This window comes from Venturia canescens, chromosome 1, assembly GCF_019457755.1.
Source record: "Venturia canescens isolate UGA chromosome 1, ASM1945775v1, whole genome shotgun sequence".
NCBI classification, from domain to species: domain Eukaryota; kingdom Metazoa; phylum Arthropoda; class Insecta; order Hymenoptera; family Ichneumonidae; genus Venturia; species Venturia canescens.
Genome location: NC_057421.1, coordinates 38,624,562 through 38,647,880, shown reverse-complemented (window position 1 = coordinate 38,647,880; position 23,319 = coordinate 38,624,562). Strand labels below are relative to the sequence as shown.

At 35.8% G+C, this 23,319-nt stretch overlaps 2 protein-coding genes across 5 annotated transcripts in view; both read left to right on the top strand.

Moving 5' to 3' along the window:
* grnd (grindelwald) overlaps positions 1–23,319 on the top strand; it is a 318,742-nt gene that overhangs the window by 27,279 nt on the left and 268,144 nt on the right. The gene's annotated exons all lie outside the window — the stretch shown is intronic.
* On the top strand, positions 371–3,951 carry LOC122419083 (uncharacterized). 2 transcript variants are annotated; one of them, XM_043433351.1, is made up of 6 exons: positions 371–481; positions 568–622; positions 782–1,015; positions 1,087–1,276; positions 1,666–1,775; positions 1,876–3,951. In XM_043433351.1, exons 1-6 carry the CDS (start codon positions 467–469, stop codon positions 3,828–3,830), a joined length of 2,559 nt encoding a protein of 852 aa, XP_043289286.1. In that variant the 5' UTR covers positions 371–466; the 3' UTR covers positions 3,831–3,951. The 2 variants fall into 2 exon arrangements, with proteins under 2 accessions (XP_043289286.1, XP_043289285.1); XM_043433350.1 differs by having other exon boundaries at positions 384–622.

The following is a 23,319-nucleotide window of genomic DNA, read 5'->3' as shown; positions in this document are numbered from 1 at the left end:
ATTAATTTAATGTTCTTAATAATAGTATAAGTTAGTTCTTATTCCAAATGGAATTCGTTCGCTGGAAGAATAAGTGGGAAGTAAAAATTGCCGTTATTGAATATAAACTGGAGAGTTATTTTGGAAGCTAGAACATATATATTATGTACAATTTTTTTCATTTATCGATGCACAATAATATCCCATGGATATTGCGAAACAATTTGTTTCCGTTTTTTATTAAATTAGTGCAATTAAAGACGTTGTATCGAAACTTCAAGATCAAAATAATGTTTGGATTTTCTGCTAAATTTTAGTTGAAAAATAGTGACTAAAATAATGATTTCAATTTTTCACTACTAATATACTCGTATTTTATACATTTTAATAGTAAGAAAAAAAGGTTTTTATAAGAAAAGACTTGTATGACTCCAGCAGTTATATGACGTAGAAGGTTAGGTGGCAACGTCGCTTAGCGGAACAAGACATGTGTCAAAGTTGTGTGAGTACGTGCGACCACAAATCATGGCAAACAGAGAACAATCCCGATATAAAGGGAAATTTTGCAAAAAAAAAATTTTGTTGCAGCGAGAAAACATCATTGAGAGCAACAAGAAGAGGAATAGAAAAAAAAATGAAGCAAGTATGTCTGGATAAATATTTTACTGCACGTAAATCATGTGTACCTAACCTCACTCATTTTGTGATTGAACCGCACGCGAATATATTATTTCACTGTTTATTATATGTATTTATTTTTTAAGATTTTCATACTGTTATTTTATGCATATTGTTCAAATAGTGAAAGGTTGTCGGATAATCGATGCTGAATCGTTTGCAAAGGATATGTGGTGCAAAGATTGTAAAGTACCTTTGTCACTCCGAGATACCCAAGAAGAAAAAAAAAGTGCACTTTCAAGTATTATCACCGTAAAGTGTTGGTCTTGTTCTAAGTTATTCGAAATTACCACGTCACCGATGGAACAGTTGTCTACGACAAGACCAACCTACAATATCAACTCAAGACTCGTCATTGGTACGTTAATCACCGGACTCCAATTTTTTTTATTATGGGTCATGTACTTTTACGAGTTTTTTCATTCCTAGGTACCATCGAAAGTGGAATTGGTGTGACACATTTAAACAAAATTTTATCGGCAGCTGACCTCCCAATTTTTCACCCATCAACATATAAGAGATATGAAAGAAAAGTCGGTGTAGCGATAGAGAGTCTCGCAAAAACTAGTTGTCTCGAGAATATAAAGATAGAAAAAGAGTTGACAATCGAAAAAGAAGGGTAACATGCATAGTAGCTTACAATAGTTGCATGCTATTGAGTATATACATACTCAATAGTGTATATACATACTCAATAGTGAGCAATTATCATAATCTCTTTCGAATAAATTATATTATATTATATTTTATATCATTTAAATTATGTGAAATATAATACAATATAAACTGTATTATAAGGGGTATTATTGTAGATTTACTATATTCGCAATTGAGTATAGCTGCGTCTCTAGATATTTAACAGCAATTATCATTTTTTATAAATTATTTCTATATATAGACATGAATATTATATATAAAATCATGTTTGTCCGAGACTGCGCTCCAATTATCATGCATTTTTAAATAATGTTCATACGTATTCCATAACATTTTAATTTATACTAATAGTCTGAAGAATGCAAGCGATTGGACACAAAATTCCATAGTAGAGTTGACGATAAGTTACGATGCAGGTTGGCAAAAAAGAGGATCGGGTCGATGTTACAATAGCACAACAGGTTTGTGTGAAAATAATATAATATAAATAATAAATATATTTAAAATGTATAAATATAATTTTAAAAAATTATAAGTAATAACATTGAGATTTGATAATAGGTCACGGTACTGCCATCGGATTTTATTCTGGTAAAGTTCTCGGCTACGCAACCCGAAACAAACGTTGCACGGTTTGTGAATACGCGGAACGATATGAAGAAAATAACAACGTCATGACAGAAACCAAAAACAAGCATGACTGTCGAAGGAATTTCGAAGGATCTTCTAAAGCCATGGAGGCGGACATGGCTCGAGAAATATTTATCGATAATCCCGATTTTATCGAAGCAAGCGTCAGATTGGGAACACTAATTGGTGACGACGACTCGAGTACAATCGCAACTTTACGCCGTGAAGCTGGATATGACATAAAAAAGTTGAGCGATAAAAATCACGCTGTATCGAAACTCAGCAAATGTTTGTATGCTGTACAATTACCTACCAATTTGGTGAAGTACTTCAAATATTGTTTTTCATGCGTACTGGTCAAAAATAAGAATAATACTTCAGCGACTAAAGCCGGTTTACTAAACATCGTCCCTCACGCTTTTGATTCCCACGAGGAATGCGGTGATTGGTGCACATATACGAAAGATCCTATCAACTATCGCCACAAACTGCTACCCGGAGGAAAAGGACTCACAGGAGACACTCGTCGACAAAAATTACAAACTATTTTTCAAACGTTTGCTAATAACGCTGAAAAACTGAGCCCGTGCAGTTCAAGTCAAGCGAATGAATCTATGAACAGAACAATCGTCAGTACCGCTCCCAAACATTTACATTATGGAGGATCATCATCAAATGATATTCGAGTTGCTGCAGCCATCGTTCATAAAAACATTGGGAATACTTCAATTGTCGACGTAACGAATAAATTGAAGACCCCATTATCTGAATCGTCTTTACGGTATCGCGTAAAACTAGACGAAATGGCACAAGAAAGAAAAAGAAAAGCTGAAACGTTGGAATTTAAAAAACGTCGACGACAATTGTCAGATCGATCCAGTCGAAAAAGGTCGAAAACCAGCACCAAGGAAGGAATTTGTTATCAATCCGGTTGTGGATTTGATCTTGGGATGGAATTTATTGACCAACCAATGGTGTCACTTTTGTCAAATGCAGTCGAAGATTTCACAATTGTTTACTTTGATTTGGAAACGACAGGATTTGGCAAAAGCAAAGAAATTGTTCAAATAGCTGCAGCGCACGAATCAGCGACTTTCGACGCATATGTGATGCCTACGAGAGAAATATCAGCTCAAGCGAGTGACGTAACAGGCCTTGTAAAACGATCGAACGTTTTGTATTTGCACAATGAACCGGTCATTTCTTTGACGGAAATCGATGCTATGGAGGGATTTTTCCAGTTTTTGAATAAAATTGAAAAAAAAATTATCTTGGTAGCGCACAACTGTTTTTCGTTCGATAGTGGAGCGCTCATAGACGTCATACAACGTTTAGGCTTACTATCAAAATTCACACAATCTGTCATTGCTTTTGCCGATACTTTGCCACTCTTCAAAATAAAATTAAAAAATAAGCGTGATTCAAAAGCGAGTTACAAGCAAAACGTGCTTGCTGAAGAATATTTGGGTACCAATGCTTCAGTAGGTGCACATAATGCCGTCAACGATGTAAAAGTTTTACAACAGTTGGTAACGCATCCAGCTATCAATATTGAAAAAAAAGATATTTTTGAAAATTCAAAAACAGTCAATTGCTTAATTTCGAAAAAAAATATTTCCGCGACAGTATCCTGCTTCAAACGAGATCTCCAAATTTTTAACTTATCGAATGACAAAGAAAATGGACGCGTATCATCTGGAATGATTACGAAAATAGTTGCTGCCGGAATAACACTCGATAATCTTTTTCAAGTTTATAAATCTAGTGGAGAAAAAGGTATAAATATTTTACTTGCTCAAGACATTGGTGGCAAACCACGCGTTAGTAAAAATAAAAAAGTAATAAGCGATTTATGCAAAAGAATATCTTTTCTATGTAGAAAGTGATAAGTGCATATCGTTAAAACAAACTGCGTAGAATATGTTGTACTGTACCTGTACTACACTATATCTTTACTCTATAACTATTGTTGAATAAATGAAAAATTAGTTTTTCTTGTGAAATTAATTTCAGTTTATTTTTTTCAAGCACCCATCTCTGAAATATACTAAATACTATAATGATTGATATTACGTATAGAAAACACGTAATAAAGAATGTCTATGTGCTTTTCCTGATTTTACATGCACAATTTACCACTAAAATTATATATATATATATATATATATAGGCATATATCAAGAGAAGCGGTAGCAGCTTAGACAATAGACACACGTATTCACGTGCGATGGTTTGAGTTGGTTATGCGGCGTTGCCAAATTTATTTCCAATCAGTCCGTGTAGTCCGTCGCATTCGTAAATCAGTGCGATTAACTCGATTTTTCTCTCTTATTTCATCGATAACCCTACATCTAATGTACGTCAATTTATTCCCTGGAATCTGAAGTTGCATGTGTTTATTTTTCATTAACAAATAGTGGGATTTTCACGCAGAAAAAAATAAAAAACCAAACCTCGGCACCCCTGACGCCATAAGACATATGTCAAGAGTGTACAAAAGTGGTGATTTTGGAATTAAATATCTCAATTTCTAGACGGTAAATCGTTGTGAAATTTCTCTACAAGTCGGACTTTGCTTTGAATTTCGTGTTCGCAAAATTTTATGTAGCTACGGTGAAAAATAATTTTCACGTAAGAAACGATACAACCTCCTTAAGTAACAATTACTTGAAGATAATTCTCTCAATTCCCTCTGCATGAATACTTGTGACTCATCAGTTCTAGACAAGCCCTGATTTTTATTTGGATAAACAATTTGAACGGAAAGTGATGGGCCGGACAAGTACTTTTAACACATATTTAAACATAATTTGTATCGATCCAATCGACGTCGAATTTTGTGAATAATACCAGAGGATCCTGAAAGTCTGAGAAGAATTGATATCATAAATTTTAATGCTGCACGTGAATTAGATGGAATTTTTTTCATTTGATTGAGCTGTTCGAATCAAATAATAAGAATGAGGCATCGGTTTCCAAAATGATTTCAAGCACGATTTTTCAGTTTTTTATTTTTTACTTGTTATTTGATTCTTTTGACACTTAAAAAAATACATATAGATTAGTTATTTTTAAAGATAGTGCTTTTTCAAGATTTGAGAAATTTTTTTCGAATTGTTCTGTATTTTTTTTGTAAAATAATTTTTTTTACAATTAAAAAAACAATTTTTTTCCAAGTTTTTTTTATGGATGGTTATACTTTTATTTGCACTCTTGCCATTCACCGTGAACTCACCATTAAATTCGGTATTAATTTTTATTCTGTTATGTTTGGAAATATTGTCCACCACTTGCAATGCCACCAAGTCGTATGAGTCTTGATGGAATTTTCGTGGATCGATGTAATTTTTATTAATCACAGCACCGGTTAGCACACGATTTCCAAATGCTGTGTCGGCTTCACCAAGTTTCGATCATTTAACCCATCACCCGTGTGAATGAACTGGGAACGGGTTGTTGTTTTCAAAGTTTCTAAACGTATAATTCGCGCAATTAATGACCTTTGTGATGCTATATTCAATCGAGCACGTTTTGGAAGAATTTTCGCCACTCAACGATGCGATAAACGCATCACACTGTTCTTCCCACGCAATATATTCTTCTACCGATTGTAACGAAGCCGCACGATCACTTAAAAACTTTTCCATATCATCAACATCATTGACATTTGCCATGGTGAGAGGAGAATATGAAACTAAACTTCGATGTGGACTCGAAGAAAACTCGATCCCGAATGTCTCGATTTTTGAAATCATCTCGACAAAATTAACGTCATCCCACCAAACTTTTTCCTAATAGTTAACTTTTTTTCTAGGAGAGAGGGTGTATATGAGAACTGTATATGTGAGGGTTGAAACCTGTCGGCATTTCTTTTACATATTCCCATGATTACTCTAGATCGATGTTAAGAAAAAAAAAATGTGGGTGGGCGAAGATTTATTTAAGAGGAAAAAACTTAAGGACATCTTTTGCGGAAACAATGGGTCAATCATGAACAAGCAGGTGCATGCACTCCTGTCGATTATAGCGTGAAAGTCGGTCTCTAACTCAAAGACATCTTCATTACTTTAACGTTTCGTTACACCCCCACGGATCGACATCTTTCTTTTAAACTATCCTTTTACCAAGTATGATGTAAGAATCGAATATACGAAGATGGCGATCTATTAGAAGGTATTTCTTCGACATATCAGTAACCAAGCTCGGGAAAAATTGTGGGTCGGCGGCTATTCGGAGAAAAACCTAGGAGACATCTTTTTCGGAAACAATGTCGTGTAAATGCAGGTGCTCCTGACTTTATAATCCATACCATGAAAAAAAAGTCGGTTCGCCTTTTACCGAAAGACTTCATTAAAAAGGTCATGGATGACGATTGCATTTCTTCCCAAAGTTTCACAAAAAAAACCAGAGGACATCTTTTGATGAACAATGAACAAATTCTGGGAATGCAGGTGCTAGTATTTCTGAACCTTGTAAACGTAGAAGTCGGTTCCCCCTTTTTTTTCATCAAAGACTTAAATTTAATTAGAAAAGGTCCTTGCAATGACCGAAATAAATCTTTCGTTTCGGTTTCCTCCGATAGTCATTTCATGGAATTCTGCTTTGAGAAAAACCTGTGTGGAAGTTCATGTAAAACAAAACCCACTGTTCAAAAAACTTTTGCTAAAAGTTATAAATTTTATTGTCTCACTCCCTCTCTCACACTTTCCACTTGACCATCACCCCCTCCTACCTCTCCACGTCGCCTCCAGCCTCTTCCTCTCTCTCTCTCTCTCTGACCATCCCCTCCACAACGGTTCCCCCTCCACACCCTGCCCCGCAACAGACCCCGCGCCGGTTCCTTCCCCGCGCTCCCCCGTCCCCGCACCGCTCTGATATCCCTGGTCCAGGTCTCACTTAGGTTCTCTACGCACAGTGCACAAAAAGTAGTCAAATCAAATCATAAGTAACAGCACGAATGCTGTGGAAAAATTGGAGACAAGTACATTTATGTTTTATGCCACTTGGACAGTAGTCTCACAAGGAAAGGTACTTTAGTGTTCCCCTCCGATTTTGATAATTTTTTTATATGTTATAGTCCATCGAAAAATAAGAGACACGTATTTTTTTTTATCGGCTTAAAGTTATTTTTAAGGGGTGAAATCGACCCCCGAAGTTGGGCATGTTTTGCATCTGGTAGACTGTTTTATATAGAAGCACTCAACCGATCGAAACAAAACCAATTGCAAAATGTTCTGCATGTCAAATAACCTATATGACATGTTCAACTTTTTATGCACCCTTACTGCAAAGGGGTGAACCACCCCCGAATATCCAGATTTTTGCCGTATAAAAAAAACTTACGATCCGATTCTAATAAAGCAAACGCCATTTTGCAGAGCAAAAAAAAATAAAATTGACGTGTTTTTGAGTTTTCCTCAAATCAAAAAAATTAAGGTAGTAAAACACCCTTAAAATGTCAAATTTTATTTCGAGCACTGTCCCCTTCCGATTTCAGTATTCTTTTTATAGAATGTAGCTTGTCAAAAAATAAGAGACACGTATTTTTTTTTATCGGCCGAAAGTTATTTTTAAGGAGTGAAATCAACCCCCAAAGTTGGGCATGTTTTGCATCTGTTAGAGTGTTTCATATAGAAGCACTCAACCGATCGTAACCTAACCAATTGCAAAATGTTTTATACGTCAAATAACCTGTATAATATTTTTAACTTCTTATGCACCCTTACTGCAGGGGGTAAACCACCCCCTGACATTCATAATTTTTTGGTATAAAAAAAAATTGTCGTTCGATTTCAATGGAACAAACAATATTTTGAAGAGCAAAAAATTAAAGGTGACGTGTCTTTGGATTTTTCCGATAATAAAAATTCTGGGGGTGAAAGACCCCTTAAATCTCAAATTCTATATTGCGCGCCGCATTGCATATTGGTCTCATCATCATTGCGTATCCACTTATATACTAAAATAATATCTATCTCGCATGTACTTCGGCTGCCATCATAATCAGATAGAGAATTGAATATTCTGGCATGCTTCACCTTTATACAGAAGTGTTGGTATCTCTTCTATTTATATAAGTTTCTATTTTGAACGATTTACGAAGATAAAAAATCTCAATTATCAAGAGTCGCAATAGTGGCTCGACGCCTATTATATTCTTGGAAAAGCCAGCTCGCTCAGGCTAATGCTTGAGGGGTATCCGAAAAACAAAAAAAAATGCTGTTTTCGTGGTGATATCAGATTAAGCCTCCCACTCAAGATAAAAAAGCAAAAACTGCCTTCATATCACTCTAGAAGTTAAGTTGCTGTTCGATTGTTGATCAGTCATTATCGTGTCCGCTATCGTGAATTTCATATCGTTATTATCATGTCGATCAATCCAATGAACGTAATAAGACTGCTGTTTCTTACATTCGAAGTGATGAACATTCCTGACAGTCCTGTTAATAATTATGAAGTGGAATTGAAAGAAAGTTTCGCGGCAATTCTGAAAGCTTCTATAGCAGAGTTCAATCGACTAGAAATCGTCGAAGATACGACATTAGATTTTCAAGAACCGTATAGAAATGTCATAGTAGAACCTGTCGAAGATAATGACATCGAATGGTGTTTTTGCAAGGAGTCTGGTGTAGGTGGTTAACGAAGAATAAGTACGCCGGTGGTGCGAGAAAAATAGTGAGGAATTTATTGTTCCGCTGTTCTATCTTAAAGTACAGTATTTGCCCGACAATTAGTGCGATTAAGCCCGATGATAAAAATGGCGAGTTGACCCGGTGTTCGTCGAGCACGTGCGAGACGAACAAGATGGACGACCGAAGCGTGCTCGTGAGAAAGAACCCGATGATTTTTTGAGATATTCCGTTAAAAATGAGTCCGAGAGAATGTTCCGTTAAATGCGCAGAGTCCGTGTAATGATTTGAACCGAAAATAAATAAGAGAACCCGAATTTGATACCGAAAACTGGTGAGAAGGTGAGATGCAGTGATTAGCCGTATTGCAAGCTTCAGCGACCGGATCAAGACTGAGGGCATCAATCATGGAGATCGATGATGAAGCCCCGCGCACATGCGCGGTGTGCTTCCCCGGTCCCGTGCTAATTACTGCCCAGGAGGTGGCGACGCCCCCCGTGAGCGCGTGAAACGAGCACCCGGCTGCTCTAATTGCACGCGCCCAAAATGTCCGAACCCGCGAACTGGCGACGCCAGCGGCGGAGCGCGAGAGCCCGGCCCGAATTCTCTCGCGCTACCGTCGAGGCCTCGCTCAATCCTGAACAAATGGGGTCTTGGAGAATCTTCATTAAGCCCTGAAACGTGTACTGACGATGAAGAAGAATTGAGCTATGACTACAAAAAAAGAGCTATTGAGTACTGGAGAAGTGCTAAAACAAAACAAAATAGGAAAATAAAACAAGTCCAAAATCGATTTAAACTCGTTAAATCTGTGCAGCAATTAAGGCGCTGGGCTAAACAAATTAATAAAGGCGGAACTTACAAGGAAAAATTGTTGCGCATTTCTGAATATACAACTGATAATCTGAAAAGCGCCATAGAAGCAGGTCTCATCGTGCACAATATTGATCTTCGGAGATGGGCACTACAGGCCCAAAAATTAATTGGGCACGAGGATTTGCGTTTTAGGGCTTCGCCAACATGGATAAAAAAATTTTTAAAAATTCATCGAATAACAAGTAGAAAAATAAATAAATTCGTGACAAGAAAGACCCTCGAATCAAAGGATATATTACAAAACGATGCTAAAAAATTTGTCTCCGAAGTTCAATTGAAAATTAAAGAATATGGCTCGGAAAATATTTATAATTCTGATCAAAGTGGTTTCCAATTAGAAATCCATTCAGGGCGAACGTTAACAGAAGAAGGTACAAAACAAGTAGAATGCCTTGTTCAATCCGTTTCAGCGACAACTCATAGCTACACAATCCAGCCAACAATATCAGCAGCAGGAAAATTGTTGTCACCTCTTTTGATAATTTTAAAAGAGCCATCAGGGCGGTTGGGGCCAATTGTAGAACGAACCATTTTTCGACCTCCTAATGTCTTTATAAGCGTTTAAAAATCTGGCAAGACTACATCAGGTACATTGGTATGTGATATTCAAATATAAAAAAAAGATATGCCATTAACTTTCACGTATTGATTTATAGAACATTTCAAAGTATGGCTTCAAGAAGTGTTTTTCCCAAACGTCGGCTGATAGATTCATGGAGTGGACATTGTCCCAGTGTTGTCACGGAAGTTACACCACGTACCAAAGAAATTGTTACAATGATCATACCAAAGGGAACGACAGGGAATATTCAGCCTTTCGATGTCTTCGGATTTAGAATTTGGAAAAATTATGTCAGACATTTTTCAGACAGTGTCATATTACTTGATTATGATTTAAGTCTACATTTACGAAATAATATAATCAAGCAATCAATCTGGTACATAATCAATTATCATCTCCGAGGTACGAAAATTTATTTCGATATGCCTGGTTCAAAAGTGGGTACATAGAAGAACGACCTGAGAATTTCGAAAATCCCGTTGAATTTGCTTTTGGTATCTCATCTCAAATACAATGTGAAATTGAAGGCTGCACAAATGTGGCTGTAGTAAGATGTTCGTGGTGTAAAAAGTCACTTTGTTTCAAACATTTCTTCGAAGAACATCATTACTGTTCAAAATATAATCCATAAGTTCAGAAATGATAATTGAAACGAAAATGTGAATTGGAATCTATTTTTAATACATGAAGGATTTTAGCGCCTATGTATATCCTATATATTGTAACAAGATTTTCCCGGGAAGGTACGATCTGTCCCTTCTCGGCTCACTCACCTCGCCTCGTGCTACTCTCCGGCTACGAGGATGAACTGGGCGCCAGGTACCAAGTACCGTCGAATTAATCGACTTGATTTTCGTCAATCCTCGTGATGGTAACGCAACGCAAAATTAAAGTCTAGAGTGTACGAGGGGAACGAGTGACCGAGGCCGGTCCGACTACTCAGCTCATCTGAGATACAAAAGGTAGAGGGGGGGATCCTTGGGGCAAAGTAGCGGTTACGAAACACAAAAGAAATAGCCCACAACAAAATATAAAATTCGAAACAGTATGCGTCATTTATTCACAATTTTTAGCGGAAAACAAATTATACAGGAGAAAAATACGAGATCGCCAATTAATGTTCAACAAAATAACATTTCAGGAAACGATAGTTTAGATTCGCCAGTTAAACGGAACAAGATAATAATTCGGAAAAATGGTAATTTTAATTCGCCATCGCGTTGCCCCTGTTTACAAGTAGGTAACTAAACATCGCTAACGACCTACCCGAGTTCGCAAGGTAACTACAGGCAATAGGCAATAGGTAATAGGTAACTGCTATGACGGAAATTGTAACGCATTGGTCACTAAGGCAGGGTAGGCAACAAAGTGACCACGGTGAGACAATTCCAGGTAGATTACGCGGGTGTCGTAAGTAGCGCAAAGGCAAAAGGTAATCGACACCTGGTAATTTACTACCCAATAATTCATCCGCGAGCTAACCTACCACACGGCGACAGGAATCACAAAAGATAGAAGCCCGCGATTTTGGGCAATGCACGGACGCAACGCGAAAGACAAAAGATAGGCGAAATTATGATCGACGACGGAGAATAACGCAATTTTACAATAGAATACTTCAAAAGAGGTAACAGAAAATACGTCGATCGTGAGACAAGAAATAATACAATAGCAGGCCCGAAAGAAGGCGCAATATAAAAGAAACGGGAGAAAAATACTGAAACATAATGCCTTGACTAACCGCCGTACATCCCGAACGCGACAATGAGAAAGAGAGAGACCCAACGAAAACATCGCGCGGCTAGCGCGCTAACTAGGGCTCTCGACATGTGCAGGGAGAGAGAGACAAAAGCGAACTCAAACTTTACTGCGCGCAATATTCAGCGCTTTATCAAAACTCGAACGAATAATCGTTCACACCATCTTCGAAATCAGATAATAATGCATTGAACCAGATTAAGAGTGAATCCTCTGATAGAGTTGAGCGTCTCAATAAACTACACGAAAAATAATGGAGATTGGGAAGTAGCGGCCGCAATCTCGCTCGCTACTTCGCCACACAGATCTCCCTCAAAGAAAAGACCACCAGGCAACAAAACTCAAAGAAAACCGGAACTAAATTCCGAAACAATACGCTCAATTCTACCAAAGAACCCGGGGAGAAAGAGTAGTGGGCTCACCGAGGAGATCACTCGTCGCACCCGAAGAAAAGACAAAAGAGACCTAGATGACTGCAGACTCGGATTTCTGACTCGCCGGTGAGGTGATCGGAACAAGACTCATTGTGCGAACGAGTGGTCCTCAATATTCGGCGCCATCCCCACAACTAGGCCCGCGAACCGCAGCGCTCACACGCTAGGCGTGAGCCAGAGCATAGGCTCGTAGTTCACGCTTTCGCGGGAATTCAAATTAAGAAGCGCCACGTCGGTAATTTGCCTCCCTGTTGCTCTCATCTCTCCCGTCCGTTTGAAACATTCCTCCCGACTTAATTGCCGTGATTCGAGTGCCTTTCCTCTTGGGGATCCGGCGGGCAGCTCTGAAGGACCGAGGGGAGGCCTCCCTCATGACTTCGGACGTCTAGAAGTCATGGTGGGCCCACGACAAAAACCACCAGGCAAAACAGCACCTTGGCTCCAGAAAACTCCCCCGGATCCCACCCGACGAGGCGCCGTATCGCACGGACCGTGGCACCCGAATTTACGGTGTAACTCTCGGTTACTGCAGCGGGAGAGGCACGGGCGGTGTTCAACGAATGGCCTATGCCAGCGTGTCCTCTCAGCCGTCCACTGGTCGAGAATGATGCTCGTAACTCGAAGACGGTGTGGGAGGGTGTTTCTCGCGAACGAGATCGGGTCGAACAACAGCAAAGCATCGTCACAATAAAAGACGGTTCGCAAACCCAGTCGCGGGGGCGACACCAAATATCCCAAAACGACAATGAAATTTTACTTTAAATAAACGTCAGATTAAATCCAAAAATAGACAACGAAATTCTCTGTAAATAAACGTCAGATTAAACTCAAAAATAGACAACGAAATTCTCTCTCTTCCTGCCACGTAGGTAACAGGTAGCTAAAATTAACTAAAATCTCTCAAATCGGTAATGTAGGCGGTTTTTCGAACTTAATACAATAATTACGCAATAATGAGTCCGGCTCCGACCAACACCCGACGAGTCGAAAAGTCGTGGAAAATGGGCCGTCAACCCGGTCCACTGGTCGACACAATTCGTACGAGTGGCGGGGCAAAATGTCACGTCACAATATATATGTTTGTATACAGCCCATGTATATACGAAAATAAAAAATTGTGAAAGTCGCGACCATGGAAGATGTAGGAGTACTCAATTTTTCATGTAATTTAAACAGCCGATGTATATGTAAATAACATATTAATTAGAATGTAAGTCGATCCGCAATGATAAAGAGACCAATTGAATTGAATTTAATCATTTCGGTGCGCAGAATGAAATTTGAGGTTTTAGGGTTGCTTTACCTCCTTGATTTTTTTCTCTTGGAAAAATTCAAAGATACGTCAACGTGAACTCTTTTCGTTCTTCGAAATGTTGTTTGTTCCCTTGAAATCGAATGAAATTTTTTTTTTATATAAAAAAATTATGAATGTCAGGGGGTGAATCATCCCCATGTAATAGGGGTGCATAAGAAATTGAACATGTAATATAGGTTATTGGACGTATAAAACATTTTGCAATTAGTTAGGTTACGATCGGTTGAGTGCTTCTATATGAAACACTCTAACAGATGCAAAACATGCCCAACTTTGGGGGTTGATTTCACCCCTTAAAAATAACTTTCGGCCGATAAAAAAAAATACGTGTCTCTTATTTTTTGACAAGCTACATTCTATAAAAAGAATACTGAAATCGGAAGGGGACAGTGCTCGAAATAAAATTTGACATTTTAAGGGTGTTTTACTACCTTAATTTTTTTGATTTGAGGAAAACTCAAAAACACGTCAATTTTATTTTTTTTTTGCTCTGCAAAATGACGTTTGTTTTATTAGAATCGGATCGTAAGTTTTTTTTATACGACAAAAATCTGGATATTCGGGGGTGGTTCACCCCTTTGCAGTAAGGGTGCATAAAAAGTTGAACATGTCATATAGGTTATTTCACCCCTTAAAAATAACTTTAAGCCGATAAAAAAATACGTGTCTCTTATTTTTCGATGGACTATAACATATAAAAAAATTATCAAAATCGGAGGGGAACACTAAAGTACCTTTCCTTTCAGTGAAACCCCATGTGACACTCGTGTAGTTAAAAACACGATGATTTATAAGAAGATGTTCGATCTATTCTCTCGAAACTTGCTTCAAATGGCCAATTCATTACTGAAGGTTATAAAAAAAAAACCATTCCAAAAAAATGAATCTTCTAAATCTTGGTAATGTATGAAAAACGTTTGATTCAAACGAACAAAACGTTGTCAAATGAATGCAAAAATGACAAGTACATTGGATGACGAATGAAAAAAATTCAAAACATAATGGTATGTAAAAAAAAATTACGAAACGGACTGTAAATAATTTCAACAAAACAATTAAGAAAAACTTTCACAAATCATGAAAAAACATTATATTAAAAAAAATACAAATCCGTAAATATATTGTAAAGGAAAAAAAAATTGAAATAGAACGTGAGAAATTTATTCCTACGGGAAGCAACCGGAACTTGAGAAAATTCTAGTTAATCAAAAAAGTTACCATCTGAGTTATGTGCAGCACTAAAATTTATAACATCAATCGGAGAATGAGTATTTTATTAGTATATAATCCAGAATTTTTCACAATATGAAATTGTTCTGAGAAGTGTTCAAATCCAAAAAAAATCAGGATCCCCTGGTATTCACAATATTCGACGTCGATTTCGTATCGGTACAAATGATGTTTAAATATGTGCTAAAAGTACTTTTCCGGCCCATCACTTTTCATTCAAATTGCTCATTCAAAAAAAAATCAGGACTCTTCTAGATCTGATGGATCACATGTATGCATACAGAGGGAATTGAGAAAATGACCTCCTAGAGATTTTAACTTAATTGCATTCATTATAGAAAAAATGCAAACAAATTTTTCTGTAATATACAAGAGATATTATTGTGAATGAATGAAAGTGTCTTGAAATTCGATGAAAAGTGATTCCCTAGTGAATTCCTATTCCCCCTTTCTTAAAGAAAAAAATTTCGAAAAATCGAAATGTAAAGCTTCGATCCGTTGCAATGGTTTTGTTTATTCGTTGTCCCGAATTGTTGCGAAGAGATAGTTGCCGCCGAGCATATGTGGATTGATGTCCAAATTCAAATGGGCGTGTAACGCCAGGGTTAATGCTAGTTTCATAAAAATAACGTATGAATTAACGTCTCGTTTGATTTTTTGATGCCTGCGATAGTTTTATATTCAAGTTTTTTATAAAATTTTCTCCAGTTTCTAGTTTATTGCATACAGAATATACAGATCTTTTTATTTGTGTACAGTTTAAGATGAATCATGCATATGTAAAACATTTAAAAAACTATTTTTGACGTTTTTTTGCTATTTTTTTTTGTTATTTTTCACGATCTTCGATGGAAGTGCGCATGATCGGGACTACTAGCTACCAGAATCGGATTGAGCTGCTTGAAATTCGTAAAGAACAATTTTAGCCGGTTTTTTCCATGGAAGCAAAATTTTGGAGACGTACGAGTTAAATAGACGCCCGGTTTCGGTTTCAGCGTATCGAAATACAAAAGGAGCGTACTCGATCTAGATCAATAAAACTCTTCTTCTACCCATGCTAGCGATTTTGACCCATTTTTAGAGATTTTGCAGTTACTCAAAATTTTGCGGGTATATCAGCCGATCTGACTCCAGATTCAGATTCAGCGCATCAAATTACATAAAAAAACACCCCCGATTAAGGTCGAAGACAACTTTTATCATGCTTTAAACAGCAATTTTCCGTCATTTTTGCGGTTTTTTGAAATTTACTAAAAATTTTGGAGATGTATTAGTCAATCTAACCTTCGATTCAGATTCAGTGTATCAAATTACATGAAAATCACCCTCGCGTAACGCGAAGAGAACTTTTATTATGCTCTTAACAGCGATTTTCCGCAATTTTTGCGGTTTTTTGGAATTTACTCAAAATTTTTTAGGTATATTGGCCAATCTGACCCTGGATTCGGATTCAGCGGGCCAAAATACGTAGAGATTGATGGGTCCGGTTCTAGGTACTTACCACTTTTTTTTTGTGTGCCAGTGTAATCAAAGCCTTTAAAAGGAGATCGAATATCGATTCCTCTTCCACTGGATTTTCAAAAGATGACCCTCGCATTATCGAATTATTAAATAAAATTGCTCCATCTCAAATTATAAATGCTCTCCCCTCTCTTCCCAGTGAAGAACAGGCTACCTGTTTCCCAGAACTCTCAAAAAATATATCGATGAGAAAATTAGATCAAGAGACTTGGTAGAGTCTCGGGACAAGTACATTGACAGCCCTGTCGTCTGCTGGCCTGAGGCTCTCGCCGAGACTATCTTTTCTCTGAATAAAACGATTCGCGGTGGTGGGGGTAAAACTGGCATGTCATTATCTAGAATTGCGGAGCTCAAGAGATGTTTTATTAAGCGAAAATTAGTTTGGCGACTAAATTTCAAAATCTCTTTCGAATGAGCCCGAAACCAACACGATCAGTAGTGTAATTGCTGAGAAAAAACTTTGCACAGGCTCAAGATTATGCAAAAGTTACTAACACATTTAGAAATTTGACATGTCTGTATATAATACCATCAAAGGCCTCATGTCCCTCGGTCTAACTTCGCGGCGGTGTCGCGGACTGACGTCACATGCTGAGAGCTCGAAAGTCACCAGCCGAAGTTTCACGTCATGTTGACGTTTGGGGTTATGATGTTATGAAGTGCGTGCGGGATAACTAAAAATAATTTTCGTCATCCAACGAAGTGCATATTACTATTTATTTCGTTAAATTTTGTGATATACTGAACCAGTATCAAAGCGGCCGCGTAAATGTAGTCTGTGATATGTGTGCGAAAAAGGATATAAAAAATGCGCGATGCATACAGTGAGCAACGTAAGTATTCGAACGGGATGCCAGAAAATGATCAATCATGAAGATAGCATACAATGAATTGTAATTTATTAAAACAAAATGTATTTATAGTAACCTACATAAAAGTACTAAATATATATAAAGTTCTAGAAAAATCCAATAATACGTAAACAAAGTGGATATCCATTATTATGACTACGTACACATAACACGTAACAAAACTATTCGAACCCTGTACTACAATGTAAGTATACAGTAAACATAACGTTAAACGAGCTTCTGAATGTAAACAAACAGTCTTCAGTGTGCCTCTAGTAGTGCTGGAAAACAGATCAAACCGATTTATTAGCGATTCAAAATAATGAGCGGAAAAAAATCAGAAACTACCAAATCTGAAAGAGAAATAATTGTTAAACTGCACAGAGAAGGGAAGTCATATAAAGAAATCAGTGCTATTGTAGGAAGAAGTAAATCCACAGTTTGCTATATAATAAAAAAAATGAATACGGATGGAAATCTCGCAAATAGAGTAAGATCCGGACGTCCAAAAAAACTAACGCCACGAGAAGAAAAGGCGGTTCTTCGTGAAGTGAAGAAAAATCCTTTTATATCTGCACCAAAATTGGCAGCAGACGTTAGTGCAAGGTTTAATAAAGAAGTTCACGCCCAATTGTGTCGAAGAATATTATGGAACAACGATATTCATGGCAGAGTTCCACGAAAGAAGCCCTTCATCAGTAAGAAGAACAAACAACTTCGATTAGATTTTGCTAAAGCATTCATTAATAAGGATACTAACTTCTGGAACACAGTTATTTTTTCGGATGAAAGTAAATTTGATTTTTTCGGAAGCGATGGACGGCAAAAAGTATAGAGAAAAACAAATACGGAGCTGAATTTAAAAAACCTGAAGGCTACAGTGAAACATGGTGGAGGCTCGGTAATGGTATGGGGATGCATGTCCGCTAATGGAACTGGTAATCTTGTGTTTATTGATGGAATAATGGACCCTAGGGAAAAAAAGGTTGGGACAAGTACATTGATGGTCTCTTGTTTCTGGATGACATAGAAAAAAGACTCAGAACCAGGAAAAAAATTCTATAAAAATAATAAACGAAAAATTGAAAAGTTCAAAAAAATTCAACAAAAATAAAAAATAATCGAAAAAAATTCTGTAAAGAAAAATAAAAAATTTTCAAAAAAATTCATAAATATTGGACAAATTGAAAAATGTACTATCCAAGTTACATGCAGTATAAAAATGTATGATATCAATTGGAGGCCAAGTTTTTATTGATAATTTGGAATATTTATCTAACATATCGGAAACTTTAATTGAAATTCATGATAATTATTTTCAAGAAAAAAGTTAATGAAAAATAGTCATAACGGAAGTTACGTGCAGTACTAAAATGTATTATATCAATTCGAGGTCAAGTATTTATCAGTTATTCGAAATATAATCTCCGGCGACAAATGAGCGTTGAGAATCCTTGTCGGGCTCACAACGTTTTATCAAAATTACTAAAAAATTAATGAAAATAAAATCATTAAAAATTCACATGAAAGTCATTCGTTACTTCAACAAGGTACACACTTTAAAGAATCGATTCCCCTCCGACTTTCACGATCTCCTGGTATTATTCACAACATTCAACTTCGATTGGATCGGTACAAATTATGTTCAAATACGTCTTAAACGTACTTGTCCGGCCCATCACTTTTTATTCAAATTGCTCATTCGAAAACAAATCAGGACTGTTCTATAATGACAAATATAATAAAATGGATAGAAATAAAAATAATATCTGCAAGTAATTTGAACTTGATTGTTCGCAAGTTCGTATAGCAATATCCACTTCTCATTTTCTTCAGTGAACACATACCATTCGGTAAGAACCAATGAAAATGAGAAATAATCAGGCCCATTACTAGAAATTTTTGAACCTACTCAGCCATGAAATGTTTTTTTTCTATAGTCACGTACACATTTTGATAAATATCACTAGTCGAGTACGACACGTGGATTCCTGGAATTTGGAGAAAAATGATTTTGTTGTGAATTATGACTCCATATAATATAAATAGATTAATCAACTTCATCTTTCATTTTCGTTTCATTTTGACAAGAGTGATTCGAAGGACAATTATTTTCTCGGGAATTACTGTTCCTTAATATTAACACATGCATTAACTTCGTTTTTGATTTGTTTTCGAATGAGAAATTTGAATAAAAAGTGATGGGCCGGACAAGTACGTTTAAGACGTATTTGAACATAATTTGTACCGATCCAATCGAAGTTGAATGTTGTGAATAATACCAGGAGATCGTGAAAGTCGGAGGGGAATCGATTCTTTGAAGTGTGTACCTTGTTGAAGTAACGAATGACTTTCATGTGAATTTTTAATGATTTTATTTTCATTAATTTTTTAGTAATTTTGATAAAACGTTGTGAGCCCGACAAGGATTCTCAACGCTCATTTGTCGCCGGAGATTATATTTCGAATAACTGATAAATACTTGACCTCGAATTGATATAATACATTTTAGTACTGCACGTAACTTCCGTTATGACTATTTTTCATTAACTTTTTTCTTGAAAATAATTATCATGAATTTCAATTAAAGTTTCCGATATGTTAGATAAATATACCAAATTATCAATAAAAACTTGGCCTCCAATTGATATCATACATTTTTATACTGCATGTAACTTGGATAGTACATTTTTCAATTTGTCCAATATTTATGAATTTTTTTGAAAATTTTTTATTTTTCTTTACAGAATTTTTTTCGATTATTTTTTATTTTTGTTGAATTTTTTTGAACTTTTCAATTTTTCGTTTATTATTTTTATAGAATTTTTTTCCTGGTTCTGAGTCTTTTTTCTATGTCATCTAGAAACAAGAGACCATCAATGTACTTGTCCCAACCTTTTTTTCCCTAGGGGAAGTTTATGGTTTGATATCACGCCTTTTTTCTCAAAAGTTCCTCATTTATGTTATGACGGTTATAGGATTTTAGTATAAATTTCTATGAATTATTTGCTTAGTATATTTTTATAGATTCCATTCTCATACGAACAATTTTTATGGGATCATCTTTTTCATGAAATTATCAGCAAATAAGGGACCATAAATGTACTTTTCCCAATCTTATTTTCCCTCGGTATGATGTTCAGCTTATAAAGTTGGTTTCCACCATAAAAGACCAATTTTTCGTAAAAATTGTAGTGAAAATATTTCGTCACAAGACTGCCCTTGAACTTTGGCGATTTTTTTCCTTATACTCTAATATGTTATAAATAAACGAAAAATTGAAAAGTTCAAAAAAATTCAACAATAAAAAACAATCGAAAAAAATTCTGTTAAGAAAAATAAAAATTTTCAAAAAAATTCATAAATATTGAACAAATTGAAAAATGTACTATCCAAGTTACATGCAGTATAAAAATGTATGATATCAATTAGAGGCCAAGTTTTTATTGATAATTTGGAATATTTATTGAATAAATCGGAAACTTTAATTGAAAATCATGATAATTATTTTCAAGAAAAAAGTTAATGAAAAAAAAAGTGATAACGGAAGTTACGTGCAGTACTAAAATGTATTATATCAATTCGAGGTCAAGTATTTATCGGTTATTCGAAATATAATCTCCGGCGACAAATGAGCGTTGAGAATCGTTGTCGGGCTCACAACGTTTTATCAAAATTACAAAAAAATTAATGGAAATGAAATCATTAAAAATTCACATGAAAGTCATTCGTTACTTCAACAAGGTACACACTTTAAAGAATCGATTCCCCTCCGATTTTTAGGATCCCCTGGTATTATTCACAACATTCAACTTCGATTGGATCGGTACAAATTATGTTCAAATACGTCTTAAACGTACTTGTCCGGCCCATCACTTTTTATTCAAATTGCTCATTCGAAAACAAATCAGGGCTGCTCTAAAATAACAAATATAATAAAATCGATTGAAATAAAAATAATATCTCCAAGTAATTTGAACTTGATTGTTCGCAAGTTCGTATAGCAATATCCACTTCTCATTTTCTTCAGTGAACACATACCATTCGGTAAGAACCAATGAAAATGAGAAATAATCAGGCACATTACAAGAAATTTTCGAACCTACTCAGCCATACAATGTTTTTTTTCTATAGTCACGTACACATTTTGATAAATACCACTAGTCGAGTACGACACGTGGATTCCTGGAATTTGGAAAAAATTATTTTGTTGTGAATTCTGACTTTATATGATATAAATAGATTAATCAACTTTATCTTTCATTTTCGTTTCATTTTAACAAGAGCGATTCGAAGGAAAATTATTTCCTCGGGAATTACTGTTCCTCAATATTAACACATGCATTAACTTTGTTTTTGATTTGTTTTCGAATGAGCAATTTGAATAAAAAGTGATGGGCCGGACAAGTACGTTTAAGACGTATTTGAACATAATTTGTACCGATCCAATCGAAGTTGAATGTTGTGAATAATACCAGGGGATCCTAAAAATCGGAGGGGAATCGATTCTTTAAAGTGTGTACCTTGTTGAAGTAACGAATGACTTTCATGTGAATTTTTAATGATTTCATTTCCATTAATTTTTTTGTAATTTTGATAAAACGTTGTGAGCCCGACAAGGATTCTCAACGCTCATTTGTCGCCGGAGATTATATTTCGAATAACCGATAAATACTTGACCTCGAATTGATATAATACATTTTAGTACTGCACGTAACTTCCGTTATCACTTTTTTTTTCATTAACTTTTTTCTTGAAAATAATTATCATGATTTTCAATTAAAGTTTCCGATTTATTCAATAAATATTCCAAATTATCAATAAAAACTTGGCCTCTAATTGATATCATACATTTTTATACTGCATGTAACTTGGATAGTACATTTTTCAATTTGTTCAATATTTATGAATTTTTTTGAAAATTTTTATTTTTCTTAACAGAATTTTTTTCGATTGTTTTTTATTGTTGAATTTTTTTGAACTTTTCAATTTTTCGTTTATTATTTCTATAGAATTTTTTTCCTGGTTCTGAATCTTCTTTCTATGTCATCCAGAAACAAGGGACCATCAATGTACTTGTCCCAACCTTTTTTTCCCAAGGGGAAGTTTATGGTTTGATATCACGCCTTTTTTCTCAAAAGTTCCTGATTTATGTTATGACGGTTATAGGATTTTAGTTTAAATTTCTATGAATTATTTGCTTAGTACATTTTTATAGATTCCATTCTAATACGAACATTTTTTTATGGGATAATCTTTTTCATGAAATTATCAGCAAATAAGGGACCATCAATGTACTTTTCACAACCTTATTTTCCCTGGGTATGATGTTCGGCTTATAAAGTTGGTTTCCACCATAGAAAACCAATTTTTCGTAAAAATTGTAGTGAAAATATTTCGTCACAAGTCTGCCCTTGAACTTTGGCGATTTTTTCTCTTATACTCTAATATGTTATGCCTATTAGGAACTCAACAGCATGGAGGAATCCGGGATGAGGCCCGAGAAATTAATTTCGGTTTATAATGTTGGTTTCCACGTAAAAGACCAATTTTTCTTCAAAATTGTACTGAAAATATTTAGGCACTGGTTTGGTCTTGGACTTTGGTGATTTTTCTCCTTGTCTTCTAATATGTTTTGTCTATTGGGAACCCAAGAGCATGAAGAAATGCGTGTTGTGGGCCGTAATATGATTTTCGGTTAATAACGTTGGTTACCACGAAAAACAACAAATTTCTCGTCAACATTGTACAGAAAATATTCCGTCACAGGTCTGTCCATGGATTTGGGCGATTTTTTTTCTTCTACTCTAATATGCTATGCTTATTGGGAACCCAAGAGAACGGTAGAAAGCGGGTTGAGGGCCGAGATATGATTTTCGGCTTATAACGTTGGTTTCCACGAAAATGGACCTATTTTTCGTCAAAATTTTACTGAAAATATTTCGGCACAGGTTTGTTCTTGGACTTCGGTGATTTTTCCCCTTGTCTCCTAATATGTTTTGTCTATTAGGAACCCAAGAGCACGGTGGAAAGTGGGTTGGAGGCCGAGATATGATTTTCGGCTTATAACGTTGGTTTCCCCGAAAAAAGACCGATTTTTCGTCAAAATTATACTGGAAATGTTTCGGCACTGGTTTGTTCTTGCACGTCGGTAATATTTCCCCTTATTTTCTAATATGTTTTGTGTATTAGGAACCCA

Coding starts and splice junctions, on each gene's coding strand:
- LOC122419083 (XM_043433350.1), top strand. CDS start 505: ATGGCAAACAGAGAACAATCCCGATATAAAGGGAAATTTTGCAAAAAA. Junction 1,016..1,086: donor CAACTCAAGACTCGTCATTG/GTACGTTAATCA, acceptor TTTCATTCCTAG/GTACCATCGAAAGTGGAATT. Junction 1,277..1,665: donor TTGACAATCGAAAAAGAAGG/GTAACATGCATA, acceptor TTATACTAATAG/TCTGAAGAATGCAAGCGATT.